Source organism: Salvelinus namaycush, unplaced genomic scaffold (genome assembly GCF_016432855.1).
Source record: "Salvelinus namaycush isolate Seneca unplaced genomic scaffold, SaNama_1.0 Scaffold199, whole genome shotgun sequence".
Classification (NCBI taxonomy): Eukaryota; Metazoa; Chordata; class Actinopteri; order Salmoniformes; family Salmonidae; genus Salvelinus; species Salvelinus namaycush.
In genome coordinates this window covers 189578-216878 of record NW_024058774.1, presented here as the reverse complement: position 1 = coordinate 216878, position 27301 = coordinate 189578, and the positions used below count along the sequence as shown (strand labels likewise).

Here is a 27301-nt window from a genome sequence, read left to right as displayed (position 1 = left end):
TAAGGCAATAAATAGGCCATAGTGGCGAAATAATTACAAATGTATCATTAATACTGGAGTGATAGATGTGCAGAAGATGATGTGCAAGTAGAGATACTGGGGTGCAAAAAAATTAATAAATAACATTATGAGGATGAAGTAGTTGGGTGGGCTATTTACAGATGGGCTATGTACAGGTACAGTGATCGGTAAACTGCTCTGACTGCTGATGTTTAAATTAGATTAAAGGCCCCATCTCTGCATCTCTCTGTAGTTTCTACCCTAACCCAACCCTACCCTACTGTGTTCTCTTATTTAACATCTGTCCCACACAGTCGTCCTATTTCCCAAGTAAAAAATATCAAATTTGAACGACCAAAACATCAACCATAATATCTGTACGCTATTAAAATGCTCAGAAGTGAAGAAATTTGACCTTTTCTCTCATCTCTCTAACTAAATCGGGAAGCTTCTTTCAGGCCGAGTGGGCGGGGGAGTTTATATTCATGAACTCACTTTGACTGACAGCTCTTTGAAAAGATCCTTGTGGTGGTTGCCAGGTAACAAGGTAAACAATGAGTCACGTGTCATTCTGAGTCTCAACACCGTTTTCTTCTCTGGCAAATGCTCTCATGGTCAACCAGAGCTAATCCTGGACTGTTGGGATATCAGACAAACAGCAGAAATACACCATTTTAAATTCTATTGTTTTGTAGCTAATTACAGAATACAGTTGACTGTTACACTTCTTCAGTAGAATGAGTGAAGGACACAGTCACCTTAGAAGGTTAGCCATAAGGTAATGTACAGCATACAATAAGTGTACTGGACTGAATCCAAGTGTTTGACACAGGCTAGAGGAGACTAGTAGCTTTATAATCACATCTATGTACCAGCTACAGTCATTGTTTATACTTTCATCACCTGACTTTGTGAACGGGTTTCATACAAATATCATCCAATTTGATGAAAAAAACAGATTTTTTTAATTGTTCGGGACCTTTGACCTATTCCACGATGGTCTGTTATCTTCATACCTCATTCAGCATAGCCATTATAGTTATTTTAATTTGTATTTATTTAACCTTTATTTAACATTTATTTAAACTAGGCAAGTCAGTTATCGAAAAAATTCTTATTTACAATGACGGCCTACCGGGGAACATTGGGTTAACTGCCTTGTTCAGGGGCAGAACGACAGACTTTTACCTTGTCAGCTCGGGGATTCGATCGAGCAACCTTATCCCGGTATACAGTGAGTATACCAAACATTAAGAACACCTTCCTAATATTGAGTTGCGCCCCCCCCCCCCCCCCCCTTTAGCCCTCAGAACAGCCTCAATTCGTCGGGGGCATGGACTCTACAAGGTGTTGAAAGCGTTCCACAGGGATGCTGGCTTATGTTGACTCCAATGCTTCCCACAGTTGTGTCAGGTTGGCTGGATGTCCTTTGGGTGGTGGACCATTCTTGATACATGCAGGAAACTGTTGAGTGTGAAAAACCTCAACAGCGTTGCAATTCTTGACACAAACCGGTGCACCTGGTACCTATTAACATGACCCTGTTCAAAGGCACTTCAATCTTTTGTCTTGCCCATTCACCCTCTGAATGGCACACATACACAATCCATGTCGCAATTGTCTCGAGGCTTAAAAATCCTTCTTTAACCCGTCTCCTCCCCTTCATCTACACTGGTTTGAAGTGGATTTAACAGCTGACATCAATAAGGGATCATAGCTTTCACCTGGATTCACCTGGTCAGTCTGTCATGGAAAGAGCAGGTGTTCTTAATGTTTTGTCTACTCAGTATAGCAAGACCCATAAAACATTGTGCTTAGCCTTGTGTGCATCATTGTACTGTAGAATGTGTGTGAGTGTGAGTGTGAGTGTGAGTGTGAGTGTGAGTGTGTGTGTGTGTGTGTGTGTGTGTGTGTGTGTGTGTGTGTGTGTGTGTGTGTGTGTGAGAGTGAGTGAGAGTGAGTGAGTGAGTGTTAGATAACCTGTGAGGTTCCTCCAGCCCCCCCCTGGCGGTGCGTTGTGTGGCCCAGCATGGTTGATCCGGTGGGGCTTTATCCCTCAGATTGCAGCGTCTGATTACTCCTCCATGGACGGGAGGGAACAGGGCTGTGGAGGGACGCAACAAATTGAAACAGCGGGAGATTTATCACACAGCTGTCCTGTTTCCTCTCACTGGGAGACACACACACACACACACACACACACACACACACACACACACACACACAGAGAGAGAGAGGAAGAAACTGAGGACACACACACAGATGGAGGGAAACACAGACAGAGAGGGAAGGACACACACAGAGAGGGAGGGAACCAGACAGAGAGGGAAGGACACAGACAGAGAGGGAGGGACATACACAGACACAATCAACAGGACCTCAGCCACCCTGGGACTCACAGAGGGAGGGACACAGACAGAGAGGGAGGGACACAGACAGAGAGGGAGGAACTCACAGAGGGAGGGACACAGACAGAGAGGGAGGGACACAGACAGAGAGGGAGGAACTCACAGAGGGAGGGAACCAGACAGAGAGGGAAGGACACAGACAGAGAGGGAGGGACACAGACAGAGAGGGAGGAACTCACAGAGGGAGGGAACCAGACAGAGAGGGAGGGACACAGACAGAGAGGGAGGAACTCACAGAGGGAGGGAACCAGACAGAGAGGGAAGGACACAGACAGAGAGGGAGGAACTCACAGAGGGAGGGACTCACAGAGGGAGGGAGGAACTCACAGAGGGAGGGACACAGACGGAGAGGGAGGAACTCACAGAGGGAGGGACACAGACAGAGAGGGAGGAACTCACAGAGGGAGGGACACAGACAGAGAGGGAGGAACTCACAGAGGGAGGGACACAGACAGAGAGGGAGGAACTCACAGAGGGAGGGACACAGACAGAGAGGGAGGGACACAGACAGAGAGGGAGGGACACAGACAGAGAGGGAGGAACTCACAGAGGGAGGGAGGAACTCACAGAGGTAGGGAGGGACTCACAGAGGTAGGGAGGGACTCACAGAGGTAGGGAGGGACTCACAGAGGGAGGGACACAGACAGAGAGGGAGGGAACCAGACAGAGAGGGAGGAACTCACAGAGGGAGGGAGGAACTCACAGAGGGAGGGAGTTACTATCAGACAGAACAAGATGTTTATTATCTAAGGATGAACTGACCAGAAACAAATAGAAGGATCTGTGTCTTCATGTCATTTAATAGTTCTGGCACAAGAACTTCAGTGTTTCTTTATCAGGTAACAATGCATAGTATGAATGTTGTATACACATTGTATACACTTACACTACCGTTCAAAAGTTTGGGGTCACTTAGAAATGTCCTTGTTTTTGAAAGAAAATTACTTTTTTTTTTGTCCATTAAAATAACATCAAATTGATCAGAAATACAGTGTAGACATTGTTCATGTAGTAAATGACTATTGTAGCTGGAAATGGTTGATTTTTTAAATGGAATATCTACATAGGCGTACAGAGGCCCATTATCAGCAACCATCACTCCTGTGTTCCAATGGCACGTTGTGTTAGCTAATCCAAGTTTATAATTTTAAAAGGCTAATTGATCATTAGAAAACCCTTTTGCAAATATGTTAGCACAGCTGAAAACTGTTGTTCTGATTAAAGAAGCAATAAAACTGGCCTTCTTTAGACTAGTTGAGTATCTGGAGCATCAGCATTTGTGGGTTCGATTACAGGCTCAAAATTGCCAGAAACAAAGACCTTTCTTCTGAAACTCATCAGTCTATTCTTGTTCTGAGAAAGGAAAGCTATTCCATGCGAGAAATTGCCAAGAAACTGAAGATCTCGTACAACGCTGTGTACAACGCTGTGTACTACCCCCTTCACAGAACAGCACAAACTGGCTCTAACCAGAATAGAAAGGACTGGGAGGCACCGGTGCACAACTGAGCAAGAGGACAAGTACATGTGTGTCTAGTTTGAGAAACAGATGCCTCACAAGTCCTCAACTGGCAGCTTCATGAAAGAGTACACACAAAACATCAGTCTCAATGTCAACAGTGAAGAGGCGACTCCGGGATGCTGGCCTTTTTTTGATTTAATGGACAAAAAATTTGCTTTTCTGTCAAAAACAAGGACATTTCTAAGTGACCCCAAACTTTTGAACGGTAGTATATTAGAATAACTTATTTGTTGTCCATCAGAAATCTAAGATCTCCACCAATGAGAAGATGCCTAGTTGTTGTTGTCCATGACAAATCTAAGATCTCCACCAATGAGAAGATGCCTTGTTGTTGTCCATTACAAATCTAAGATCTCCACCAATGAGAACATGCCTTGTTGTTGTTGTCCATTAGAAATCTAAGATCTCCACCTATGAGAAGATGTGGGCGTTTATGAGCAGCAGGAAGAACACAGCTCTGGTGAAGAACAACCGAGAGGGGATCACCAGGGTCCTGACCACAGACTACGCTATGTTGATGGAGTCTACCAGCATAGAGTACATCAGTCAGAGGAACTGTAACCTCACGCAGATCGGAGGACTCATAGACTCCAAGGGCTACGGAGTGGGCACACCAATAGGTAAGAGTCGTCTTCTACTTTTTCTTGTTGTTCTTCTTGTTCATCTTCTTCGTTCTTCTTCTTGTTGTTCTTCTTGTTGTTCTTCTTGTTCATCTTCTTCGTTCTTCTTCTTCGTTCTTCTTCTTCTTGTTGTTCTTCATCCATATGTAGAACTTAAAAAACGTCTGTGTTTGAAGACTGCAACCTTGTGCAGAATAATAGAGGGCCTTATCTCCTCCTCTCAACTTCCTTCTCTCTTCTCCTGTCATAAACCAGGCTCCCCTTACAGAGACAAGGTGACTATCGCCATCCTGCAGCTGCAGGAAGAAGGGAAGCTCCACATGATGAAGGAGAAATGGTGGAGAGGGAACGGTTGTCCTGAGGAGGACAACAAAGAAGCCAGCGCGTTGGGCGTGGAGAACATCGGCGGTATCTTCATCGTCCTGGCGGCCGGACTCGTCCTGTCTGTGTTCGTAGCCATCGGAGAGTTCATCTACAAGGCCAGGAAGAACTCTGACATAGAGGAGGTGAGTGAAGAGGAACTATTTCTCTGCTGACTGAGTTATGGATCTGGAGGAGAGAGGAGCGCCTCCAACTGGACTGGATGTGTTACTGCAGCATGGCGAGGAGGTGGAGGGGAGGAGAGGTGCTTTGGTTCTATAGATATCAGATACATGAACAACTGTTATTGTTGCCGATATGTTTTCTCAACAGGTAACATTATTGAATATAAGGAGGAACACTGCTTTAACATCAACCCTGGTATTACAGTATCAACACAAACATAGTTATTAAGTAATCAAGACTTTGTTTTCAGTTACGAATTTGGCAAACGTCATCTTATATGGCACCCTATTCCCTATATAGTGCACTACTTTAGACCAGAGCCCTATGGCACTCTATTCTAAAGTAGTGCACTATATAGGGAATAGGGTCCCATAGGAACTGTGCATGTCTAATTTTCTAATTTCCCCTTTTTGTTATTTCTGTTTGTTTTCCATCTCTATTTCCGTCATGCCTGTCCTCCGTCCACCCCACCTATAACCCATCATGCCTGCCCTAACCCACCTATAACCCATCATGCCTGCCCTAACCCACCTATAACCCATCATGCCTGCCCTAACCCACCTATAACCCATCATGCTTGCCCTAACCCACCTATAACCCATCATGCCTGCCCTAACCCACCTATAACCGATCATGCCTGCCCTAACCCACCTATAACCCATCATGCTTGCCCTAACCCTCCTATAACCCATCATGCCTGCCCTAACCCACCTATAACCTATCATGCCTGCCCTAACCCACCTATAACCCATCATGCCTGCCCTAACCCACCTATAACCCATCATGCCTGCCCTAACCCACCTATAACCCATCATGCCTGCCCTAACCCTAACCCACCTATAACCCATCATGCCTGCCCTAACCCTCCTATAACCCATCATGCCTGCCCTAACCCTCCTATAACCCATCATGCCTGCCCTAACCCACCTATAACCCATCATGCCTGCCCTAACCCACCTATAACCCATCATGCCTGCCCTAACCCACCTATAACCCATCATGCCTGCCCTAACCCACCTATAACCCATCATGCCTGCCCTAACCCTCCTATAACCCATCATGCCTGCCCTAACCCACCTATAACCCATCATGCCTGCCCTAACCCACCTATAACCCATCATGCCTGCCCTAACCCTAACCCACCTATAACCCATCATGGCTGCCCTAACCCACCTATAACCCATCATGCCTGCCCTAACCCACCTATAACCCATCATGCCTGCCCTAACCCACCTATAACCCATCATGCCTGCCCTAACCCACCTATAACTCATCATGCCTGCCCTAACCCACCTATAACCCATCATGTCTGCCCTAACCCACCTATAACCCATCATGCCTGCCCTAACCCACCTATAACCCATCATGCCTGCCCTAACCCACCTATAACCCATCATGCCTGCCCTAACCCACCTATAACCCATCATGCCTGCCCTAACCCACCTATAACCCATCATGCCTGCCCTAACCCACCTATAACCCATCATGCCTGCCCTAACCCACCTATAACCCATCATGCCTGCCCTAACCCACCTATAACCCATCATGCCTGCCCTAACCCACCTATAACCCATCATGCCTGCCCTAACCCACCTATAACCCATCATGCCTGCCCTAACCCACCTATAACCCATCATGCCTGCCCTAACCCACCTATAACCGATCATGCCTGCCCTAACCCACCTATAACCCATCATGCTTGCCCTAACCCTCCTATAACCCATCATGCCTGCCCTAACCCACCTATAACCCATCATGCCTGCCCTAACCCACCTATAACCCATCATGCCTGCCCTAACCCACCTATAACCCATCATGCCTGCCCTAACCCTAACCCACCTATAACCCATCATGCCTGCCCTAACCCTCCTATAACCCATCATGCCTGCCCTAACCCTCCTATAACCCATCATGCCTGCCCTAACCCACCTATAACCCATCATGCCTGCCCTAACCCACCTATAACCCATCATGCCTGCCCTAACCCACCTATAACCCATCATGCCTGCCCTAACCCACCTATAACCCATCATGCCTGCCCTAACCCTCCTATAACCCATCATGCCTGCCCTAACCCACCTATAACCCATCATGCCTGCCCTAACCCACCTATAACCCATCATGCCTGCCCTAACCCACCTATAACCCATCATGCCTGCCCTAACCCTAACCCACCTATAACCCATCATGGCTGCCCTAACCCACCTATAACCCATCATGCCTGCCCTAACCCACCTATAACCCATCATGCCTGCCCTAACCCACCTATAACCCATCATGCCTGCCCTAACCCACCTATAACTCATCATGCCTGCCCTAACCCACCTATAACCCATCATGTCTGCCCTAACCCACCTATAACCCATCATGCCTGCCCTAACCCACCTATAACCCATCATGCCTGCCCTAACCCACCTATAACCCATCATGCCTGCCCTAACCCACCTATAACCCATCATGCCTGCCCTAACCCACCTATAACCCATCATGCCTGCCCTAACCCACCTATAACCCATCATGCCTGCCCTAACCCACCTATAACCCATCATGCCTGCCCTAACCCACCTATAACCCATCATGCCTGCCCTAACCCACCTATAACCCATCATGCCTGCCCTAACCCACCTATAACCCATCATGCCTGCCCTAACCCACCTATAACCCATCATGCCTGCCCTAACCCACCTATAACCGATCATGCCTGCCCTAACCCACCTATAACCCATCATGCTTGCCCTAACCCTCCTATAACCCATCATGCCTGCCCTAACCCACCTATAACCCATCATGCCTGCCCTAACCCACCTATAACCCATCATGCCTGCCCTAACCCACCTATAACCCATCATGCTTGCCCTAACCCACCTATAACCCATCATGCCTGCCCTAACCCTCCTATAACCCATCATGCCTGCCCTAACCCACCTATAACCCATCATGCCTGCCCTAACCCTAACCCACCTATAACCCATCATGCCTGCCCTAACCCTCCTATAACCCATCATGCCTGCCCTAACCCTCCTATAACCCATCATGCCTGCCCTAACCCCCTATAACCCATCATGCCTGCCCTAACCCACCTATAACCCATCATGCCTGCCCTAACCCCCTATAACCCATCATGCCTGCCCTAACCCACCTATAACCCATCATGCCTGCCCTAACCCCCTATAACCCATCATGCCTGCCCTAACCCACCTATAACCCATCATGCCTGCCCTAACCCCCTATAACCCATCATGCCTGCCCTAACCCCCTATAACCCATCATGCCTGCCCTAACCCACCTATAACCCATCATGCCTGCCCTAACCCACCTATAACCCATCATGCCTGCCCTAACCCTCCTATAACCCATCATGCCTGCCCTAACCCACCTATAACCCATCATGCCTGCCCTAACCCTCCTATAACCCATCATGCCTGCCCTAACCCACCTATAACCCATCATGCCTGCCCTAACCCACCTATAACCCATCATGCCTGCCCTAACCCACCTATAACCCATCATGCCTGCCCTAACCCTAACCCACCTATAACCCATCATGCCTGCCCTAACCCACCTATAACCCATCATGCCTGCCCTAACCCACCTATAACCCATCATGCCTGCCCTAACCCACCTATAACCCATCATGCCTGCCCTAACCCACCTATAACTCATCATGCCTGCCCTAACCCACCTATAACCCATCATGCCTGCCCTAACCCACCTATAACCCATCATGCCTGCCCTAACCCACCCATAACCCATCATGCCTGCCCTAACCCACCTATAACCCATCATGCCTGCCCTAACCCACCTATAACCCATCATGCCTGCCCTAACCCACCTATAACCCATCATGCCTGCCCTAACCCACCTATAACCCATCATGCCTGCCCTAACCCACCTATAACCCATCATGCCTGCCCTAACCCACCTATAACCCATCATGCCTGCCCTAACCCACCTATAACCCATCATGCCTGCCCTAACCCACCTATAACCCATCATGCCTGCCCTAACCCACCTATAACCCATCATGCTTGCCCTAACCCCCTATAACCCATCATGCCTGCCCTAACCCACCTATAACCCATCATGCCTGCCCTAACCCACCTATAACCCATCATGCCTGCCCTAACCCACCTATAACCCATCATGCCTGCCCTAACCCACCTATAACCCATCATGCCTGCCCTAACCCTCCTATAACCCATCATGCCTGCCCTAACCCACCTATAACCCATCATGCCTGCCCTAACCCACCTATAACCCATCATGCCTGCCCTAACCCACCTATAACCCATCATGCCTGCCCTAACCCACCTATAACCCATCATGCCTGCCCTAACCCACCTATAACCCATCATGCCTGCCCTAACCCACCTATAACCCATCATGCCTGCCCTAACCCTAACCCACCTATAACCCATCATGCCTGCCCTAACCCTAACCCACCTATAACCCATCATGCTTGCCCTAACCCACCTATAACCCATCAGGCCTTTTGTTTCTTCTACGGGGTTCAGTCCCGCCAGTTCCAGCGTCGTGACAGCGCCTCCTCCTCCTCTGCCACCTCTCTGTCCACTGACCTGGAGAGCGGTCGGCTGCTGGGAGACGATGATGACATAGAGTAGCCTCCCCCCCCCCCCAGCCCTGCCCAGGCTAGCCTCCGCCACACACACGCTAGAAGTTTAGGTTTGTAACACACGTCCGTCCCACTGTCTGTCTGTTCGTGACCTACGACCTGTAGTCAAGTCCTGGTTTCTTAGTTCCCCTGTTTGAGTATTCCATCTGTCTACGCTCCCCCCCAGCTACTTCCTATAACCTTCAACCTCTTGTAACCTCTGACCTCAACCTCAGGTAGTCTCTGTCCTCTGACCTCATACTGCTTCTCCCAGAGTCCTGTAGTCGGTTTCTCTCAGTACCTTTAGTAACTTCCTTAGCAACAAACCGTATTATTATTGTGTATTTCCATGCAGATTCTTTGTTTCTAATCAATTCAAGGGAGGGGTGTTTTTATTAAATCTTTAGACCTATAAAAGCCTAGTTTACACTGAATCTCAATTTGAAAAAAATTATAGGAGAATTAGTAAAAGCGTCATTACTGAGGCCTTGTGTTTACGAGAGGCAGAAGTGGTCCTTGTCCTCCAGACTGCCTTGCGTTTGTCAAAGTTTTGACAACTAATTGACATAATACACATTTTAATAGCTAAAAGAAACTCAAATGAGTGTACAAAGGCCGCATCCCAAATGGTATACTATCCCTACATAGTGCACTACCCCATGGGCCCCTGGGTCAAAGGAGGTGCCCTATGTAGTGAATAGGGTTCCATTTGGGACGCCGAGCCACTCCACCCCAGAGTGGATCAGAATCGACGAAAAGCAAGATGTATTTATATATTAGTTTTGTTATTGATTAATTAGTATCAGTTAGTCAGGAACCATGCAAAACATATATATATTGCATCAGAGTCAGCTATCAAAGTCATACTTACATCAATGTAGGGCTTTAGACATTGTTTCAACTCAATGTATCTGTGGCTAGTAACATTTGACTGATCTCTAAAACGGTTAGCAATAACATGATTAGCAATAACCTGGTTATCAATAGCATAGTTAGCTGTTAGCAATAACCTGGTTATCAATAGCATAGTTAGCTGTTAGCAAGAACATGATAAGCAATAACCTGGTTATCAATAGCATAGTTAGCTGTTAGCAATAACATGATAAGCAATAACCTGGTTATCAATAGCATAGTTAGCAGTTAGCAATAACATGATAAGCAATAACCTGGTTATCAATAGCATAGTTAGCTGTTAGCAAGAACATGATAAGCAATAACCTGGTTATCAATAGCATAGTTAGCTGTTAGCAATAACATGATAAGCAATAACCTGGTTATCAATAGCATAGTTAGCTGTTAGCAAGAACATGATAAGCAATAACCTGGTTATCAATAGCATAGTTAGCTGTTAGCAATAACATGATAAGCAATAACCTGGTTATCAATAGCATAGTTAGCAGTTAGCAATAACATGATAAGCAATAACCTGGTTATCAATAGCATAGTTAGCTGTTAGCAATAACCTGGTTATCAATAGCATAGTTAGCTGTTAGCAAGAACATGATAAGCAATAACCTGGTTATCAATAGCATAGTTAGCTGTTAGCAAGAACATGATAAGCAATAACCTGGTTATCAATAGCATAGTTAGCTGTTAGCAAGAACATGATAAGCAATAACCTGGTTATCAATAGCATAGTTAGCTGTTAGCAAGAACATGATAAGCAATACTCTGGTTATCAATAGCATAGTTAGCTGTTAGCAATAACATGATAAGCAATAACCTGGTTATCAATAGCATAGTTAGCTGTTAGCAAGAACATGATAAGCAATAAACTGGTTATCAATAGCATAGTTTGCAGTTACCAATAACCTGGTTATCAATAGCATAGTTAGCGGTTAGCAATAACCTGGTTATCAATAGCATAGTTAGCGGTTAGCAATAAACTGGTTATCAATAGCATAGTTAGCAGTTAGCAATAACATGGTTATCATTAGCATAGTTAGCAGTTAGCAATGACATGGTTATCAATAGCATAGTTAGCGGTTAGCAATAACATGGTTATCAATAGCATAGTTCGCAGTTAGCAATAACCTGGTTATCAATAGCATAGTTAGCAGTTAGCAATAACCTGGTTATCAATAGCATAGTTAGCGGTTAGCAATAACATGGTTATCAATAGCATAGTTAGCAGTTAGCAATGACATGGTTATCAATAGCATAGTTAGCAGTTAGCAATGACATGGTAAGCTAGCAACAACATGATTACCAACGCCGGTACTGGTCCGATAGTTTTCTGGCTTCCATCTGCTGAGGTCAGCTTTGTTGGTTCAGAACCATGGGTGAACCAAAGGGTTAACGTCACCTAGTGTCAACTGGGCTTTAGTTAGACAAATCAAAGCTAAAAATATATATATATTTATTATTTTTTTTTACTAAATTCTGATTGCAAAATGAAGTAATCTGCTTCAATATCTGTTGGTGAGAAAACTAAACTGATGACGTCGTACAGTGGATGTTCTCCACCCGTGTTTACCCCAGTTTAGAAAACAGCTCTATCCAAATCAACAACAACAACGACTACGTTCCATTTCACTGCCGACAGGACAGAGCTTCTTAGCCAGCGTGGGAAGATCCTTCCATATCTTATGTTAAACTAACACAGTGTTGCCTATGTTAGCTACACCAGGGTTTCCCAAACTCGGTCCTGCCCCCCCCCCCCCCCCCCCCCATACAAAAGCTGATTCAAATAATCAAAGTTTGATGAGTTGGTTATTTGACTCAGCTTGCAGCAATACCCGAGTTGTGGGTCCGATTCCCACAGGGGACCAGTACAACAAAAATATACACTCACTACTATAAGTTGCTCTGGAGAAGAGCATCTGCTAAATGATTAAACACTACGGGTTTTCATTCCCCACAGGACAGAGCCACTCAGCCATAGTGGAGAGATCCATCCATCTCTTGCAGTATGTTAGACTCACATAGAGTCACTGATGGTTCCAGGTCTCTCTTGAATTTTTTTTTTTTTTTATCTCAACGAGATAACCTTGTTAAGCTGAGCTGTGTGTGGCTCAGGAGGTTAGGCTAACTACACACACACACACACTGAGAACAGGCTAACTAGAGACACACACACACACACTGAGAACAGGCTAACTAGAGACACACACACACTGAGAACAGGCTAACTAGAGACACACACACACTGAGAACAGGCTAACTAGAGACACACACACACACACTGAGAACAGGCTAACTAGAGACACACACACACACACTGAGAACAGGCTAACTACACACACACACACACACTGAGAACAGGCTAACTAGAGACACACACACACACACTGAGAACAGGCTAACTACACACACACACACACTGAGAACAGGCTAACTAGAGACACACACACACACACTGAGAACAGGCTAACTAGAGACACACACACACTGAGAACAGGCTAACTAGAGACACACACACACACACTGAGAACAGGCTAACTAGAGACACACACACACACACTGAGAACAGGCTAACTACACACACACACACACACTGAGAACAGGCTAACTAGAGACACACACACACACACTGAGAACAGGCTAACTACACACACACACACACACTGAGAACAGGCTAACTAGACACACACACACACACACACCGAGAACAGGCTAACTACACACACTGAGAACAGGCTAACTACACACACACACTGAGAACAGGCTACCAAGAGACACACACACACACTGAGAACAGGCTAACTAGAGACACACACACACACTGAGAACAGGCTAACTAGAGAGAGACACACACACACACTGAGAACAGGCTAACTAGACACACACACACACACACACACACACACACACACACACACACACACTGAAAACAGGCTAACTAGAGACACACACACACACTGAGAACAGGCTAACTAGAGACACAAACACACACAAACACACTGAAAACAGGCTAACTAGAGAGAGACACACACACACACACACACACTGAGAACAGGCTAACTAGAGACACACACACACACACACACACACACACACACTGAAACCAGGCTAACTAGAGACACACACACACACACACACTGAGAACAGGCTAACTATACCAGGGTGGAGGATTATCACACTGTGTGACATAAAGTTGAAATATAATCACATAAGGTAAGTTTCTAAATTGTTTTTTTGTGTGTGATGCTAATCTAATGTAATTGCATAAAAGTTGTGAAAAAAAGATTTAAAGTTCAAGTTTAAAATGGCGAGGCTACCTCCTTATTCTTCCTCTAAGATCAAATTAATTTTAAAAAAACATACCGACGACAATATTACAGCCACACAAATTATAATATGTAATATAGTACAGGCCTATAGACAACATAAATACCCTGTTTAGGCTAAACACTGTTTGCTATCATTTGATTGGTTGGATGGAGTTTAACCCCACCCATAGATCTCCCGCTGGGTCTTCCTCCTCCTCATCCTCTTCCTCAGCATGATGGTAAGTAAGTAGGGGCGGCTCATGCCAAGCAACAGATGGAGAGTGAGACGACCCTGTTGATACCTACAAGAGGTTTAAAAGGGAACCGTACTGCAGAGAGATATCATACTGTTGATACCTACAAGAGGTTAAAAGGGAACCGTACTGCAGAGAGATATCATACTGTTGATACCTACAAGAGGTTTAAAAGGGAACCGTACTGCAGAGAGATATCATACTGTTGATACATACAAGAGGTTTAAAAGGGAACCGTACTGCAGAGAGATATCATACTGAGAAGTTCTGTCCTCCAGATCAGAGGAAAAAGTTCAATCAAAAACAAGGAAATCTTGATCAAAATGTGATTTTATGTGCTGCGTCTCAAATGGCATCTTATTGCCTTCAATAGGGAACTCCTGTTGACTAGGGCCCATAAGGTGTTTGGTTATAGTGTATAGTATATAGGTTATAGACTATAGTATATACGGAAGAGAGTGCTATTTAGGATGCATCCGTAGTCATGTCATATTTGAGTCAATTAATTTCCAAACGCCTCCAGCGTTTCTTTGTTAACAGTTTTTACCTAATTAACAAATAATTTATAATTTATTCGGCAGGTGTTGTCCTATTGCCAGAAAAAAAAGTAATTGCATTTTGGAAGGAAAATACTAGTTATATGATATAATTTTTTTTTTTTTTATCTCACAATTACTGCCAATATCAATATTATAATTAGTTTCTAACCCTAACCTACAGCCCTGGAGTCATGCTCTGATTAGTAACACTGGAGCTATTGTTAGCCTTATTGCTAATGCTAGCCCAGATCCATGGGTTCGTTGTTAGCCTCATTACTAACGCTAGGCCCTAGGGTAGCCCCATTCCTGAGCTTTATGAGTGACTCCAGAGCCATGGTTAGCCTTGTGCAATTAGCCTAGCTACTCACTGTAACTACGTGAGGATGTAGCCTATTGTAGCAATAGTGTTTAATTCAGAAGTGTCTATTTTATCACTCCAATATGTCTCAGTGCTACCGTTAACCTAGCGTCTGTTAGAGACTATGCTAAAGCCGGTATGCTGAGTAGCCTAATTAGCATTAGCGGTGGCTAAATGTAGTTCTCTTGGTGGGCAGTGTGTCTCTTTTAGCTCTGTCATGGAGGAGCTGGGTATCTCCCTGCGCTGTCACAAAACCATCAGGCGAAGGTCACGACCCCGAGGACGATCTGGATTGGCCAGCGTCCTCTGTCACCCCAAACGCATCCTGAGGAAAGAGACCATGGCGTAGGGACGCCTCGCCTACGCTTTAATGAACTGAGGAAAACTCTGGTTGTAACAGACTCTTATTGGACCCCCCCCCCCCCCCCCCCCCCCCCCCATAATCTGTGTGTTGTACTGGATGTTGTTTGTTTCTCTCTCTCTTGTTTGTTGTATATAAGAGCAAATAAGCATTGAGGATGTATTGTTCATCAACCAGGAAATGTACATTGAGGATGTATTGTTCATCAACCAGGAAATGAACATTGAGGATGTATTGTTCATCAACCAGGAAATGTACATTGAGGATGTATTGTTCATCAACCAGGAAATGTACATTGAGGATGTATTGTTCATCAACCAGGAAATGTACATTGAGGATGTATTGTTCATCAACCAGGAAATGTACATTGAGGATGTATTGTTCATCAACCAGGAAATGTACATTGAGGATGTATTGTTCATCAACCAGGAAATGTACATTGAGGATGTATTGTTCATCAACCAGGAAATGTACATTGAGGATGTATTGTTCATCAACCAGGAAATGTACATTGAGGATGTATTGTTCATCAACCAGGAAATGAACATTGAGGATGTATTGTTCATCAACCAGGAAATGTACATTGAGGATGTATTGTTCATCAACCAGGAAATGAACATTGAGGATGTATTGTTCATCAACCAGGAAATGAACATTGAGGATGTATTGTTCATCAACCAGGAAATGTACATTGAGGATGTATTGTTCATCAACCAGGAAATGTACATTGAGGATGTATTGTTCATCAACCAGGAAATGTACATTGAGGATGTATTGTTCATCAACCAGGAAATGTACATTGAGGATGTATTGTTCATCAACCAGGAAATGTACATTGAGGATGTATTGTTCATCAACCAGGAAATGAACATTGAGGATGTATTGTTCATCAACCAGGAAATGTACATTGAGGATGTATTGTTCATCAACCAGGAAATGAACATTGAGGATGTATTGTTCATCAACCAGGAAATGAACATTGAGGATGTATTGTTCATCAACCAGGAAATGTACATTGAGGATGTATTGTTCATCAACAAGGAAATGTACATTGAGGATGTATTGTTCATCAACCAGGAAATGTACATTGAGGATGTATTGTTCATCAACCAGGAAATGTACATTGAGGATGTATTGTTCATCAACCAGGAAATGTACATTGAGGATGTATTGTTCATCAACCAGGAAATGAATATTGAGGATGTATTGTTCATCAACCAGGAAATGAACATTGAGGATGTATTGTTCATCAACCAGGAAATGAACATTGAGGATGTATTGTTCATCAACCAGGAAATGAACATTGAGGATGTATTGTTCATCAACCAGTAAGTAGGAATCTGAAAGTTTGGATTGGCGATACAGTGCTTGGGTGTTTTATACTTTTTAAAAACACTTAGCTATAAGTTTTATATTTCGAAAGACACTTTTATACTTTTAAAACCTTTGTTTTAAGTGTTATTTCGGGACCACTGTATTAGTGCTTTTCTTAACACCCCGTGTTCGGCAGAATTTTACCGTCTCCTGGAGCTAACATTAGCAGGTTTGCAAACCGGCTAACTCCGACTAGCTAGGTCACCTGGCTGTCACCAGCAAAGCTTGTCTCACGTCGCCGTTGGCTCTTGTAGCTGCGACCGCTGTTTCTGACCTGAATATAAGCGTGTCAGACTCCTCTGTTTTGGAGTCAGATCCAGAGATGGACAGTAAAGACATGAAATGTGAGACCTGTGATATATTAGTGAAAGAGGAAGAATTGACTGGTTTATACATCTTGTGTAAAGTGTAAACAGCTCTTTTGCCTCAAAATATCGGATCATTGAACTACTAGAGAAGAAACAAAGTCCTAAAAGAATGTTTCACTCTGGCTAAGGAGACTTCCAGACTGCATAGTGTCTTTGATGCAAACAATTGTAAATGACAGATGGGATAATCCAGGATGTTCTATGAGATTGGACTCCTCTGCTATAGCTACTGAGGATACTACCTTGGACCACTTTCCCGTATTAACAAATCAATTTACTGCTCTGAGCCCCTGATTTCACCGGGCCCCTTCCAAACAAGGTCCTTTGCCTCTCCCCCGTCCCCCCCCGTCCCCCGTCCCCCGTCCCCTGTCCTTTCAACTTCACCTCATCACAAAGTGCAATCTCCTCTAAATCTGGTCACGGGTTACTGAGCTTCCTCTGGAGGCTAAACAAGACAGACATACAGGTTCTCATTTCCGGGCCTTTACCAACAATAGATCACGGATCGCTTAACTCGTCTCCTCTGACTACACTACTGGCTTAAATCCAACTGTTCCTCCATGAATTTGAAGTTCAATGACAATTTTGACAACTTCTGGGAGAGGTCTCAGTTTTACAGGGCGAGCAAGAGTTCTCAGTCAACATCGAGGAGGCTCTTGTAAAACATTCAATCAAATACAGCCCAACCCAGGTTGTTCTTCCCATTCCCACTATTTCACAGCTTTATCATCGTACTACTACAGACAACCATATTCCCAAGGGGTCTGTAATAATGTTGTGGCCATAAAGTGAATGTAATCTGTTAGTTCTGTTACTGTTAGCCCAATTGGGAAGCCCCACTGTGGTAAGCTCGTCCAGTGCTATCATTTCAAATACCATAAATATGGATACCACCGCTGTTTTTAAATGGCATAGAGGGCTTGGACTGTTAAATATCAAGGTAGAAACGTTTGATGTCAAAGATGGACCTTCTTGATATCTGAGACACAAGCCCCGGATGTTTTTGTTCTCACATAGACTTGGCTAAATGGCTCGATCCCGGATAAGGACATTGATACTGCAAATTACAGCATCTCACCTTGACTTTGTCCACATTTTGTTCTGTTACAGCCTGAATTTAAAATGGATTACATTTGAGATATGTGGGTCACTGGACTACACACAATACCCCATAAAGTCAAAGTGGAATAATGTTTTTCTAAATGTTTATATATTAATGAAAAGCTGAAATGTCTTGAGTCAATAAGTATTCAACCCCTTTGTTATGGCAAGCCTAAATAAGTTCAGGAGTAAATATTCTCCACAATACTAAAATAATTGACTGAGTGAAAAGAAGGAAGCCTGTACAGAATAAATATATTCCAGAACATGCATCCTCTGTTTGCAACTGCAAAACATTTGGCAAAGCAATTCACTTTTTGTCCTGAATACAAAGTGTTATGTTTGGGGCAAATCCAATACAGTGATGAGTACCAATCTCCATATGTTCAAGCATAGTGGTGGCTGCATCATGTTATGGGTATGCTAGTAATCGTTAAGGACTGGGGAGTTTTTCAGGATAAAAAAGAAACAGAATGGGGCTAAGCACAGACAAAATCCTAGAGGAAAACCTTGTTCAGTCTGCTTTCCAACAGACACTGGGAGATGAATTCACCTTTCAGCAGGACAATAACATAAAACACAAGACCAAATCTACCCTGGAGTTGCTTACCAAGAAGACTGTGAATGTTCCCGAGTAGCTGAGTTACAGTTTTGACTTAAATCTACATGAAAATCTATGGCAAGACCTGAAAATGGTTGCCTACCAATGATCAACAACCAATTTGACAGAACTTGAAGAATTTTCTAAAGAATAATGGGCAAATTTTGCACAATCCAGGTGTGGAAAGCTCTTAGAGACTCAGCCAGAAAGACTCACAGCTGTAGTCGCTTCCAAAGGTGCTTCTACGTTGTATTGACTCAAGAGTGTGAATACTTATGTAAATTAGATATTTCTGTATTTCATTTTCCATAAATTTCACAAAACAGGTTTTCACTTTGTCATTATGGTGTATTGTGTGTATAAACTTGTTTTATATTTAATTCATTTTGAATTCAATTAATAATGGAAGTATGCTTGGGGTCATTGTCCATTTGGAAGACCCATTTGCGACCAAGCTTTAACTTCCTGACTGATGTCTTGAGATGTTGCTTCAATATATCCACATCATTTTCCTGCCTCATGATGCCATCTATTTTGTGAAGTGCACCAGTCTCTCCTGCAGAAAAGCACCCCCACAACATGATGCTGCCACTCCCGTGCTTCACGGTTGGGATGGTGTTCTTCTGCTTGCAAGCCTCCCCCTTTTTCCTCCAAACATAACAATGGTCATTATGGCCAAACAGTTAAATTTTTGTTTCATCAGACCAGAGGACATTTCTCCAAAAAGTACAATATTTGTCCCCATATGCAGTTGCAAACCGTAGTCTGGCTTTTTTATGGCGGTTTTGGAGCAGTGGCTTCTTCCTTGCTGAGCGGCCTTTCAAGTTATGTCGATATAGGACTCGTTTTACTGTGGATATAGATACTTTTGTACCTGTTTCCTCCAGCATCTTCACAAGGTCCTTTGCTGTTGTTCTGGGATTGATTTGCACTTTTCGCACCAAAGTACGTTCATCTCTAGGAGACAGACCCACTGGAATTGTGATACAGTGAATTATAAGTGAAATAATCTGTCTGTAAACAATTGTTGGAAAAATGACTTGTGTCATGCACAAAGTAGATGTCCTAACCGACTTGCCAAAACTATAGTTTGTTAACAAGAAACTTGTGGAGTGGTTGAAAAATGAGTTTTAATGACTCCAACCTAAGTGTATGTAAACTTCAGACTTCAACTGTATATAACCTTATAATTATTTCTGGAGGCCCATATGCTGGCCTCCACAGGGTCTGGAAGGAGGCCATATACGTCCCCTGGTACTCTCCACAGGGTCTGGAAGGAGGCCCATATACGCCCCCTGGTACTCTCCACAGGGTCTGGAAGGAGGCCCATATACGCCCCCTGGTACCTTCCCCAGGGTCTGGAAGGAGGCCCATATACGCTCCCTGGTACCCTCCACAGGGTCTGGAAGGAGGCCATATACGCCCCCTGGTACTTTCCACAGGGTCTGGAAGGAGGCCCATATACGCCCCCTGGTACCTTCCCCAGGGTCTGGAAGGAGGCCCATATACGCCCCCTGGTACCCTCCACAGGGTCTGGAAGGAGGCCCATATACGCCCCCTGGTACCCTCCCCAGGGTCTGGAAGGAGGCCCATATACGCACCCTGGTACTCTCCACAGGGTCTGGAAGGAGGCCCATATACGCCCACTGGTACCATCCCCAGGGTCTGGAAGGAGGCCTTATACGCCCCTGGTACTCTCCACAGGGTCTAGAAGGAGGCCCATATACGCCCCCTGGTACTCTCCACAGGGTCTGGAAGGAGGCCCATATACGCCCCCTGGTACCCTCCACAGGGTCTGAAAGGAGGCCCATATACGCCCCCTGGTACCCTCCCCAGGGTCTGGAAGGAGGCCCATATACGCCCCCTGGTACCCTCCCCAGGGTCTGGAAGGAGACCCATATACGCCCCCTGGTACTCTCCCCAGGGTCTGGAAGGAGGCCCATATCCTCCCCTGGTACCTTCCCCAGGGTCTGGAAGGCGGCCCATATACGCCCCCTGGTACTCTCCACAGGGTCTGGAAGGAGGCCCATATACGCCCCCTGGTACTCTTCCCAGGGTCTGGAAGGAGGCCCAAATACGCCCCCTGGTACCCTCCACAGGGTCTGGAAGGAGGCCCATATCCTCCCCCTGGTTCCATCCCCAGGGTCTGGAAGGAGGCCCATAGACTCCCCCTTCACAAAGGTGGTGACCCGTGTGACCTTAATAGGTATCAACCCATTTACAAACTCTCTTGCCTCGTTAAAATCTTAGATTCCTTGGTAAATAATCAACTAAGATCCTTTTTAACTAAGACATTTATTCTAAATGTACACCAGTAAGGTTTCAGGCCAGGTCATAGCACCATCTCTGCTACTTCATTGGTTTTGAATGATGTTCTTAAATTGTAATGGTAAGAGGTAGAAACACTGTGTGGCCCTTTTTATTGACCTGTCTAAAGCCTTGAACACTGTGGATCACACATGACTTATTCAGAGGCTTTCATCAATTGGTCTGAACCAGGTTGCTGTACTGTAGCTGGTTGGAATGTTATTTAAAGGACTGAACAGTGTGAATCTACTGATGGTGTTGAATCAGCTTTTCTGTACATAAAAAAAAGGGTGTCCCACAGGGATCCATTCTTGGTCCAGTTCTTTTCACTATTTACATTAATAATAATGTTTTTTATCTGTAAAATAAATAATATAACTTTCACCTGTATTCAGATGACACTGTGGTGTATGCTGTTGCCCCAACAGCTGTCAGAGATTCAATCTGCCTTTATTGTCCTGCAAAAAGCCTTTGTTGAATTGAAATCAGTACTTAATGCAGGTAAACCACTAAGTACATGTTATTTTCCAAATCACATAAGGATGTATCTGATGATTTATTCATACGTAGTTTGGATGGTGCCCTCGTTGGCCGTGTCCCCGCTTATAAATATCTGGGCATCTGGATTGACGAAAAGCGATCTTTCAAAAAGCATATTGATGACTTAGTTAAGAAATTAAGAACTAAAATAGTCATCTTCTATAGGAACAGGCCATGTCTTTTCACTAAAAAGCATAAAACAAAAACATTCTGTCAGCATTTATTCTGGTTATTGACTATGTTGATGTCATCTATATGACTATGGTGATGTCATCTATATGACTATGGTGATATCGTCTATATGAATGCTGCTGCCACTGTATTGAAGCCATTTGGACAAAGTTTTATTATAATGCATTATATTATATTATAGCATTGCGCTTTATTACGAGTGATGTGTTTTTTGTATCAGAAAGTATGCTGGCCCTCCCTTGAAGTCTCGTAGATCGATGCATTGCACTCTTTTTGGCTATAAAGAGCCTCTTGCTTAAACTTCCGCCATACCTTACCTCATTGGTAACCTTCAGACGTATAAGTTACCAGACCCGTTACCTCATTGGTAACCTTCAGACGTATAAGTTACCAGACCCGTTACCTCATTGTTAACCTTCAGACGTATAAGTTACCAGACCCGTTACCTCATTGGTAACCTTCAGACGTATAAGTTACCAGACCCGTTACCTCATTGTTAACCTTCAGACGTAACAGTTACCAGACCCGGACTCAGGGATGGCTAACCTTCAGACGTATAAGTTACCAGACCCGTTACCTCATTGTTAACCTTCAGACGTAACAGTTACCAGACCCGGACTCAGGGATGGCTAACCTTCAGACGTATAAGTTACCAGACCCGTTACCTCATTGTTAACCTTCAGACGTATAAGTTACCAGACCCGGACTCAGGGATGGCTAACCTTCAGACGTAACAGTTACCAGACCCGGACTCAGGGATGGCTAACCTTCAGACGTATAAGTTACCAGACCCGTTACCTCATTGGTAACCTTCAGACGTAACAGTTACCAGACCCGGACTCAGGGATGGCTAACCTTCAGACGTAACAGTTACCAGACCCGGACTCAGGGATGGCTAACCCTGGAGATCCCTTCAATCACCACCCAGGTAGGTAAATCTGCTTTTAGTTATTTAGCACCTCGTGGGGTGGGAGGTAACCTAGTGGTTAGAGCGTTGGACTAGTAACCGAAATGTTGCAAGATCGAATCTACGAGCTGACAAGGTCAAAAATCTGTCGTTCTGCCCCCTGAACAAGGCAGTTAACCCACTGTTCCTAGGCCGTCTTTGAAAATAAGAATTTGTTCTCAACTGACTTGCCTAGTTAAATAAAGGTTAAACAATAAATAAAAATGTGAATGATCTCCAAAGGTCCTTAAAGTTTGTGGATTTAGGGGCAATTTAGGCAGATTATTTTTACTGAACAATGTTTCTTTCATATGATTGTGTTTTGCTTTTTCCTGTTTTGTGTAATTAATGTGTATATAGATATGTATACTGCCCAACCAAGCAACAAGGCAGTAACTGATCATAGAATGGAACTGAGAAAAAGGGCTTTTAATTTACCTTGGTTTCACAGTAACTTTATCCAGTTACTGCTAACATGACCCCCATTTTCTCCAAAACACAATACGAGGCAGGATACTCACGTAATTAGGCATGTATTTAATGAAGCAAAAAATTACTTAACGAATTTCCAACCAAATGAGCAGTTACTGCTTTTTTGCTTGGTAGGGCAATATAGTGTAATTGATGTTTATATAGATATTTATCGTGTAATTTATGTTTATATAGATGTGTTTAGTGTAATTTATGTTTATATAGATGTGTAATTTATGTGTATTGATGTGATGTGTTTGATGGGTCATCATTGTAAATAAGAATTTGTTCTTAATTGACTTAACTGTATAAATAAATGTGAAATAAAATAAATTGTCTTGGCACTGTATCGACATTGATAATGAAATGTGTTGGTTATGAGAACATGATTGAATAGTCATTACATTAAACCTTTTGTTCATCCTACCCTTGGGCTACATAGTTACATTTTCCTTCTGCTGTGCCCGAGTTTCAAAATAAAACATTTAAAAACATTTCTACGAATATGAACTGTCTCTCAGTAAGTAGAGATAACATTCTCAACTCTAAGGCTGTGTCCCAAGTTTGGTGCCCTGGTCAGAAGTAGTGAACTAGAGGGAAATCCTACTCTGTAAACATGTTTCCCTTGTTTGTCCTTGACATTTTAAAAGATGGAGAAAGGTGTGACCTCTAAGACAGTAGACAGCATCTTGGGTGAGGTAAAGCAGTATCCAGTAGAGTGTGTGTGTGTGTGTGTGTGTGTGTGTGTGTGTGTGTGTGTGTGTGTGTGTGTGTGTGTGTGTGTGTGTGTGTGTGTGTGTGTGTGTGTGTGTGTCTCCCCTCTCAACACACACACACACAGAAAATCAGAACACACACTCTGAAGCTTTAAGACCTGTGTAGTGGCAGCCAGAGAATCAGGAATCAACACACACACAGAGACAATCAGCCATCCATCTCTATCTCTGTCTTTAAGTCTCTACTGCAGTTCAGAGGCTCACCCTTAACCTTATAGCCACTTACAGACTAAACCCTATAGTCCCTTATAGACAACAAACCCTATAGCCCCTTCTAGGCAACAAACCCTATAGTCCCTTCTAGACAACAAACCCTATAGTCCCTTCTAGACAACAAACCCTATAGTCCCTTCTAGACAACAAACCCTATAGCCCCTACTAGACAACAAACCCTATAGCCCCTTCTAGGCAACAAACCCTATAGCCCCTTCTAGACAACAAACCCTATAGCCCCTTCTAGACAACAAACCCTATAGCCCCTTCTAGACAACAAACCCTATAGCCCCTTCTAGACAACAAACCCTATAGCCCCTTCTAGGCAACAAACCCTATAGCCCCTTCTAGACAACAAACCCTATAGCCCCTACTAGACAACAAACCCTATAGCCCCTACTAGACAACAAACCCTATAACCCCTTCTAGGCAACAAACCCTATAGCCCCTTCTAGACAACAAACCCTATAGCCCCTTCTAGACAACAAACCCTATAGCCCCTACTAGACAACAAACCCTATAGCCCCTTCTAGACAACAAACCCTATAGCCCCTACTAGACAACAAACCCTATAGCCCCTACTAGACAACAAACCCTATAGCCCCTTCTAGACAACAAACCCTATAGCCCCTTCTAGACAACAAACCCTATAGCCCCTTCTAGACAACAAACCCTATAGCCCCTTCTAGGCAACAAACCCTATAGCCCCTTCTAGACAACAAACCCTATAGCCCCTACTAGACAACAAACCCTATAGCCCCTTCTAGACAACAAACCCTATAGCCCCTTCTAGGCAACAAACCCTATAGCCCCTTCTAGACAACAAACCCTATAGCCCCTACTAGACAACAAACCCTATAGCCCCTACTAGACAACAAACCCTATAGCCCCTTCTAGGCAACAAACCCTATAGCCCCTTCTAGACAACAAACCCTATAACCCCTTCTAGGCAACAAACCCTATAGCCCCTTCTAGACAACAAACCCTATAGCCCCTTCTAGACAACAAACCCTATAGCCCCTTCTAGACAACATACCCTATAGCCCCTTCTAGACAACAAACCCTATAGCCCCTTCTAGACAACATACCCTATAGCCCCTTCTAGACAACAAACCCTATAGCCCCTTCTAGACAACAAACCCTATAGTCCCTACTAGACAACAAACCCTATAGCCCCTTCTAGACAACAAACCCTATAGCCCCTTCTAGACAATAAACCCTATAGCCCCTTCTAGACAACAAACCCTATAGCCCCTTCTAGACAACAAACCCTATAGCCCCTTCTAGACAACAAACCCTATAGCCCCTTCTAGACAACAAACCCTATAGCCCCTTCTAGACAACAAACCCTATAGCCCCTTCTAGACAACAAACCCTATAGTCCCTTCTAGACAACAAACCCTATAGCCCCTTCTAGACAACAAACCCTAATGATGATGTTTGGAGGGCTGCCGTCAGCTCTTAACCAACCATGCTATCGGTTTGTAACCATACAGACCAATGCTGACACAAAAACCGCACTCAATGAGCTGTATACCGCCAAAAGAAAAACAGGAAAACGCTCATTCAGAGGCGGCGCTCCTAGTGGCCGGGGACTTTAATGCAGGGAAACTTAAATCAGTTTTACCTAATTTCTACCAGCATGTTAAATGTGCAACCAGAGGGGAAAAAAATTCTACACCACCTTTACTCCACACACAGAGATGCGTACAAAGCTCTCCCTCGCCCTCCATTTGGCAAATCTGACCATAATTCTATCCTCCTGATTCCTGCTTACAAGCAAAAACTAAAGCAGGAAGTACCAGCGACTCGGTCAATAAAAAAAGTGTTCAGATGAAGCAGATGCTAAACTACAGGACTGTTTTGCTATCACAGACTGGAATATGATCCAGGATTCTTCCGATGGCATTGAGGAGTACACCACATCAGTCACTGGCTTTATCAATAAGTGCATCGAGGACGTCGTCCCCACAGTGACTGTACGTACATACCCCAACCAGAAGCCATGGATTACAGGCTTACCAGACGAGCTAAATAACTTCTATGCTCGCTTTGAGGCAAGTAACACTGAAACATGCTTGAGAGCATCAGCTGTTCCTGACGACTGTGTGATCACGCTCTCGGCAGCCAATGTGAGTAAGAACTTTAAACAGGTCAATATTCACAAGGCCGCAGGGCCAGACGGGTTATCAGGACGTGTACTCCGAGCATGCGCTGACTAACTAGCAAGTGTCTTCACTGACATGTTCAACCTCTCCCTCTCTGAGTCTGTAATACCTACATGTTTCAACCTCTCCCTGACCGAGTCTGTAATACCAACATGTTTCAAGCAGACCACCATAGTCCCTGTGCCCAAGAACACTAAGGTAACCTGCCTAAATGACTACCGACCCGGAGCACTCACGGCTGTAGCCATGAAATGCTTTGAAGTGCTGGTCATGACTCACATCAACATCATTATCCCAGAAACCCTAGACCCACTTCAATTTGTATACCGCACCAACAGATCCACAGATGATGCAATCTCTAATGCACTCCACACTGCCCTTTCACACCTGGACAAAAGGAACACCTATGTGAGAATGCTGTTCATTGACTAGAGCTCAGCGTTCAACACCATAGTGCCCTCAAAGCTCATCACTAAGCTAAGGACCCTGGGACTAAACACCTCCCTCTGCATCTGGATCCTGGACTTCCTAACGGGCCACCCCCAGGTGGTAAGGGTAGGTAACAACACATTTGCCATGCTGATCCTCAACACAGGGGCCCCTCAGGGGTGCATACTTAGTCCCCTCCTGTACTCCCTGTTCACCCATGACTGCACGGCTCCAACACCATCATTAAGTTTGCTGATGACAACAGTGGTAGGCCTGATCATTGGCAATGATGAGACAGCCTATAGGGAGGTCAGAGACCTGACCGTGTGGTGCATGGACAACAACCTCTCCCTCAACGTGATCAAGACAAAGGAGAATATTGTG

General features: G+C 44.5%; 1 protein-coding gene and 1 long non-coding RNA gene across 2 annotated transcripts in view; one reads left to right on the top strand and one right to left on the bottom strand.

Annotated features, from left to right (window-relative positions):
* The window catches only part of LOC120037935 (glutamate receptor ionotropic, kainate 1), a 22962-nt gene extending 7543 nt beyond the window's left edge, over positions 1–15419 (top strand). Inside the window, exons 3-6 of the mRNA XM_038983892.1 lie at positions 4325–4550; positions 4806–5056; positions 9584–9714; positions 15281–15419. Of these exons, the coding sequence (XP_038839820.1) occupies positions 4325–4550; positions 4806–5056; positions 9584–9714; positions 15281–15419 (747 nt within the window). The remainder of the gene's footprint in view (positions 1–4324; positions 4551–4805; positions 5057–9583; positions 9715–15280) is intronic.
* Positions 15420–21719: 6300 nt separating this feature from the next.
* LOC120037933 lies at positions 21720–22950 on the bottom strand. The gene is made up of 2 exons (XR_005474905.1): positions 22330–22950; positions 21720–22243 (listed from the first exon to the last, which is right to left on the bottom strand). It is a non-coding gene; the product is annotated as an uncharacterized LOC120037933 (long non-coding RNA).
* Between the last annotated feature and the right edge of the window lie 4351 nt (positions 22951–27301).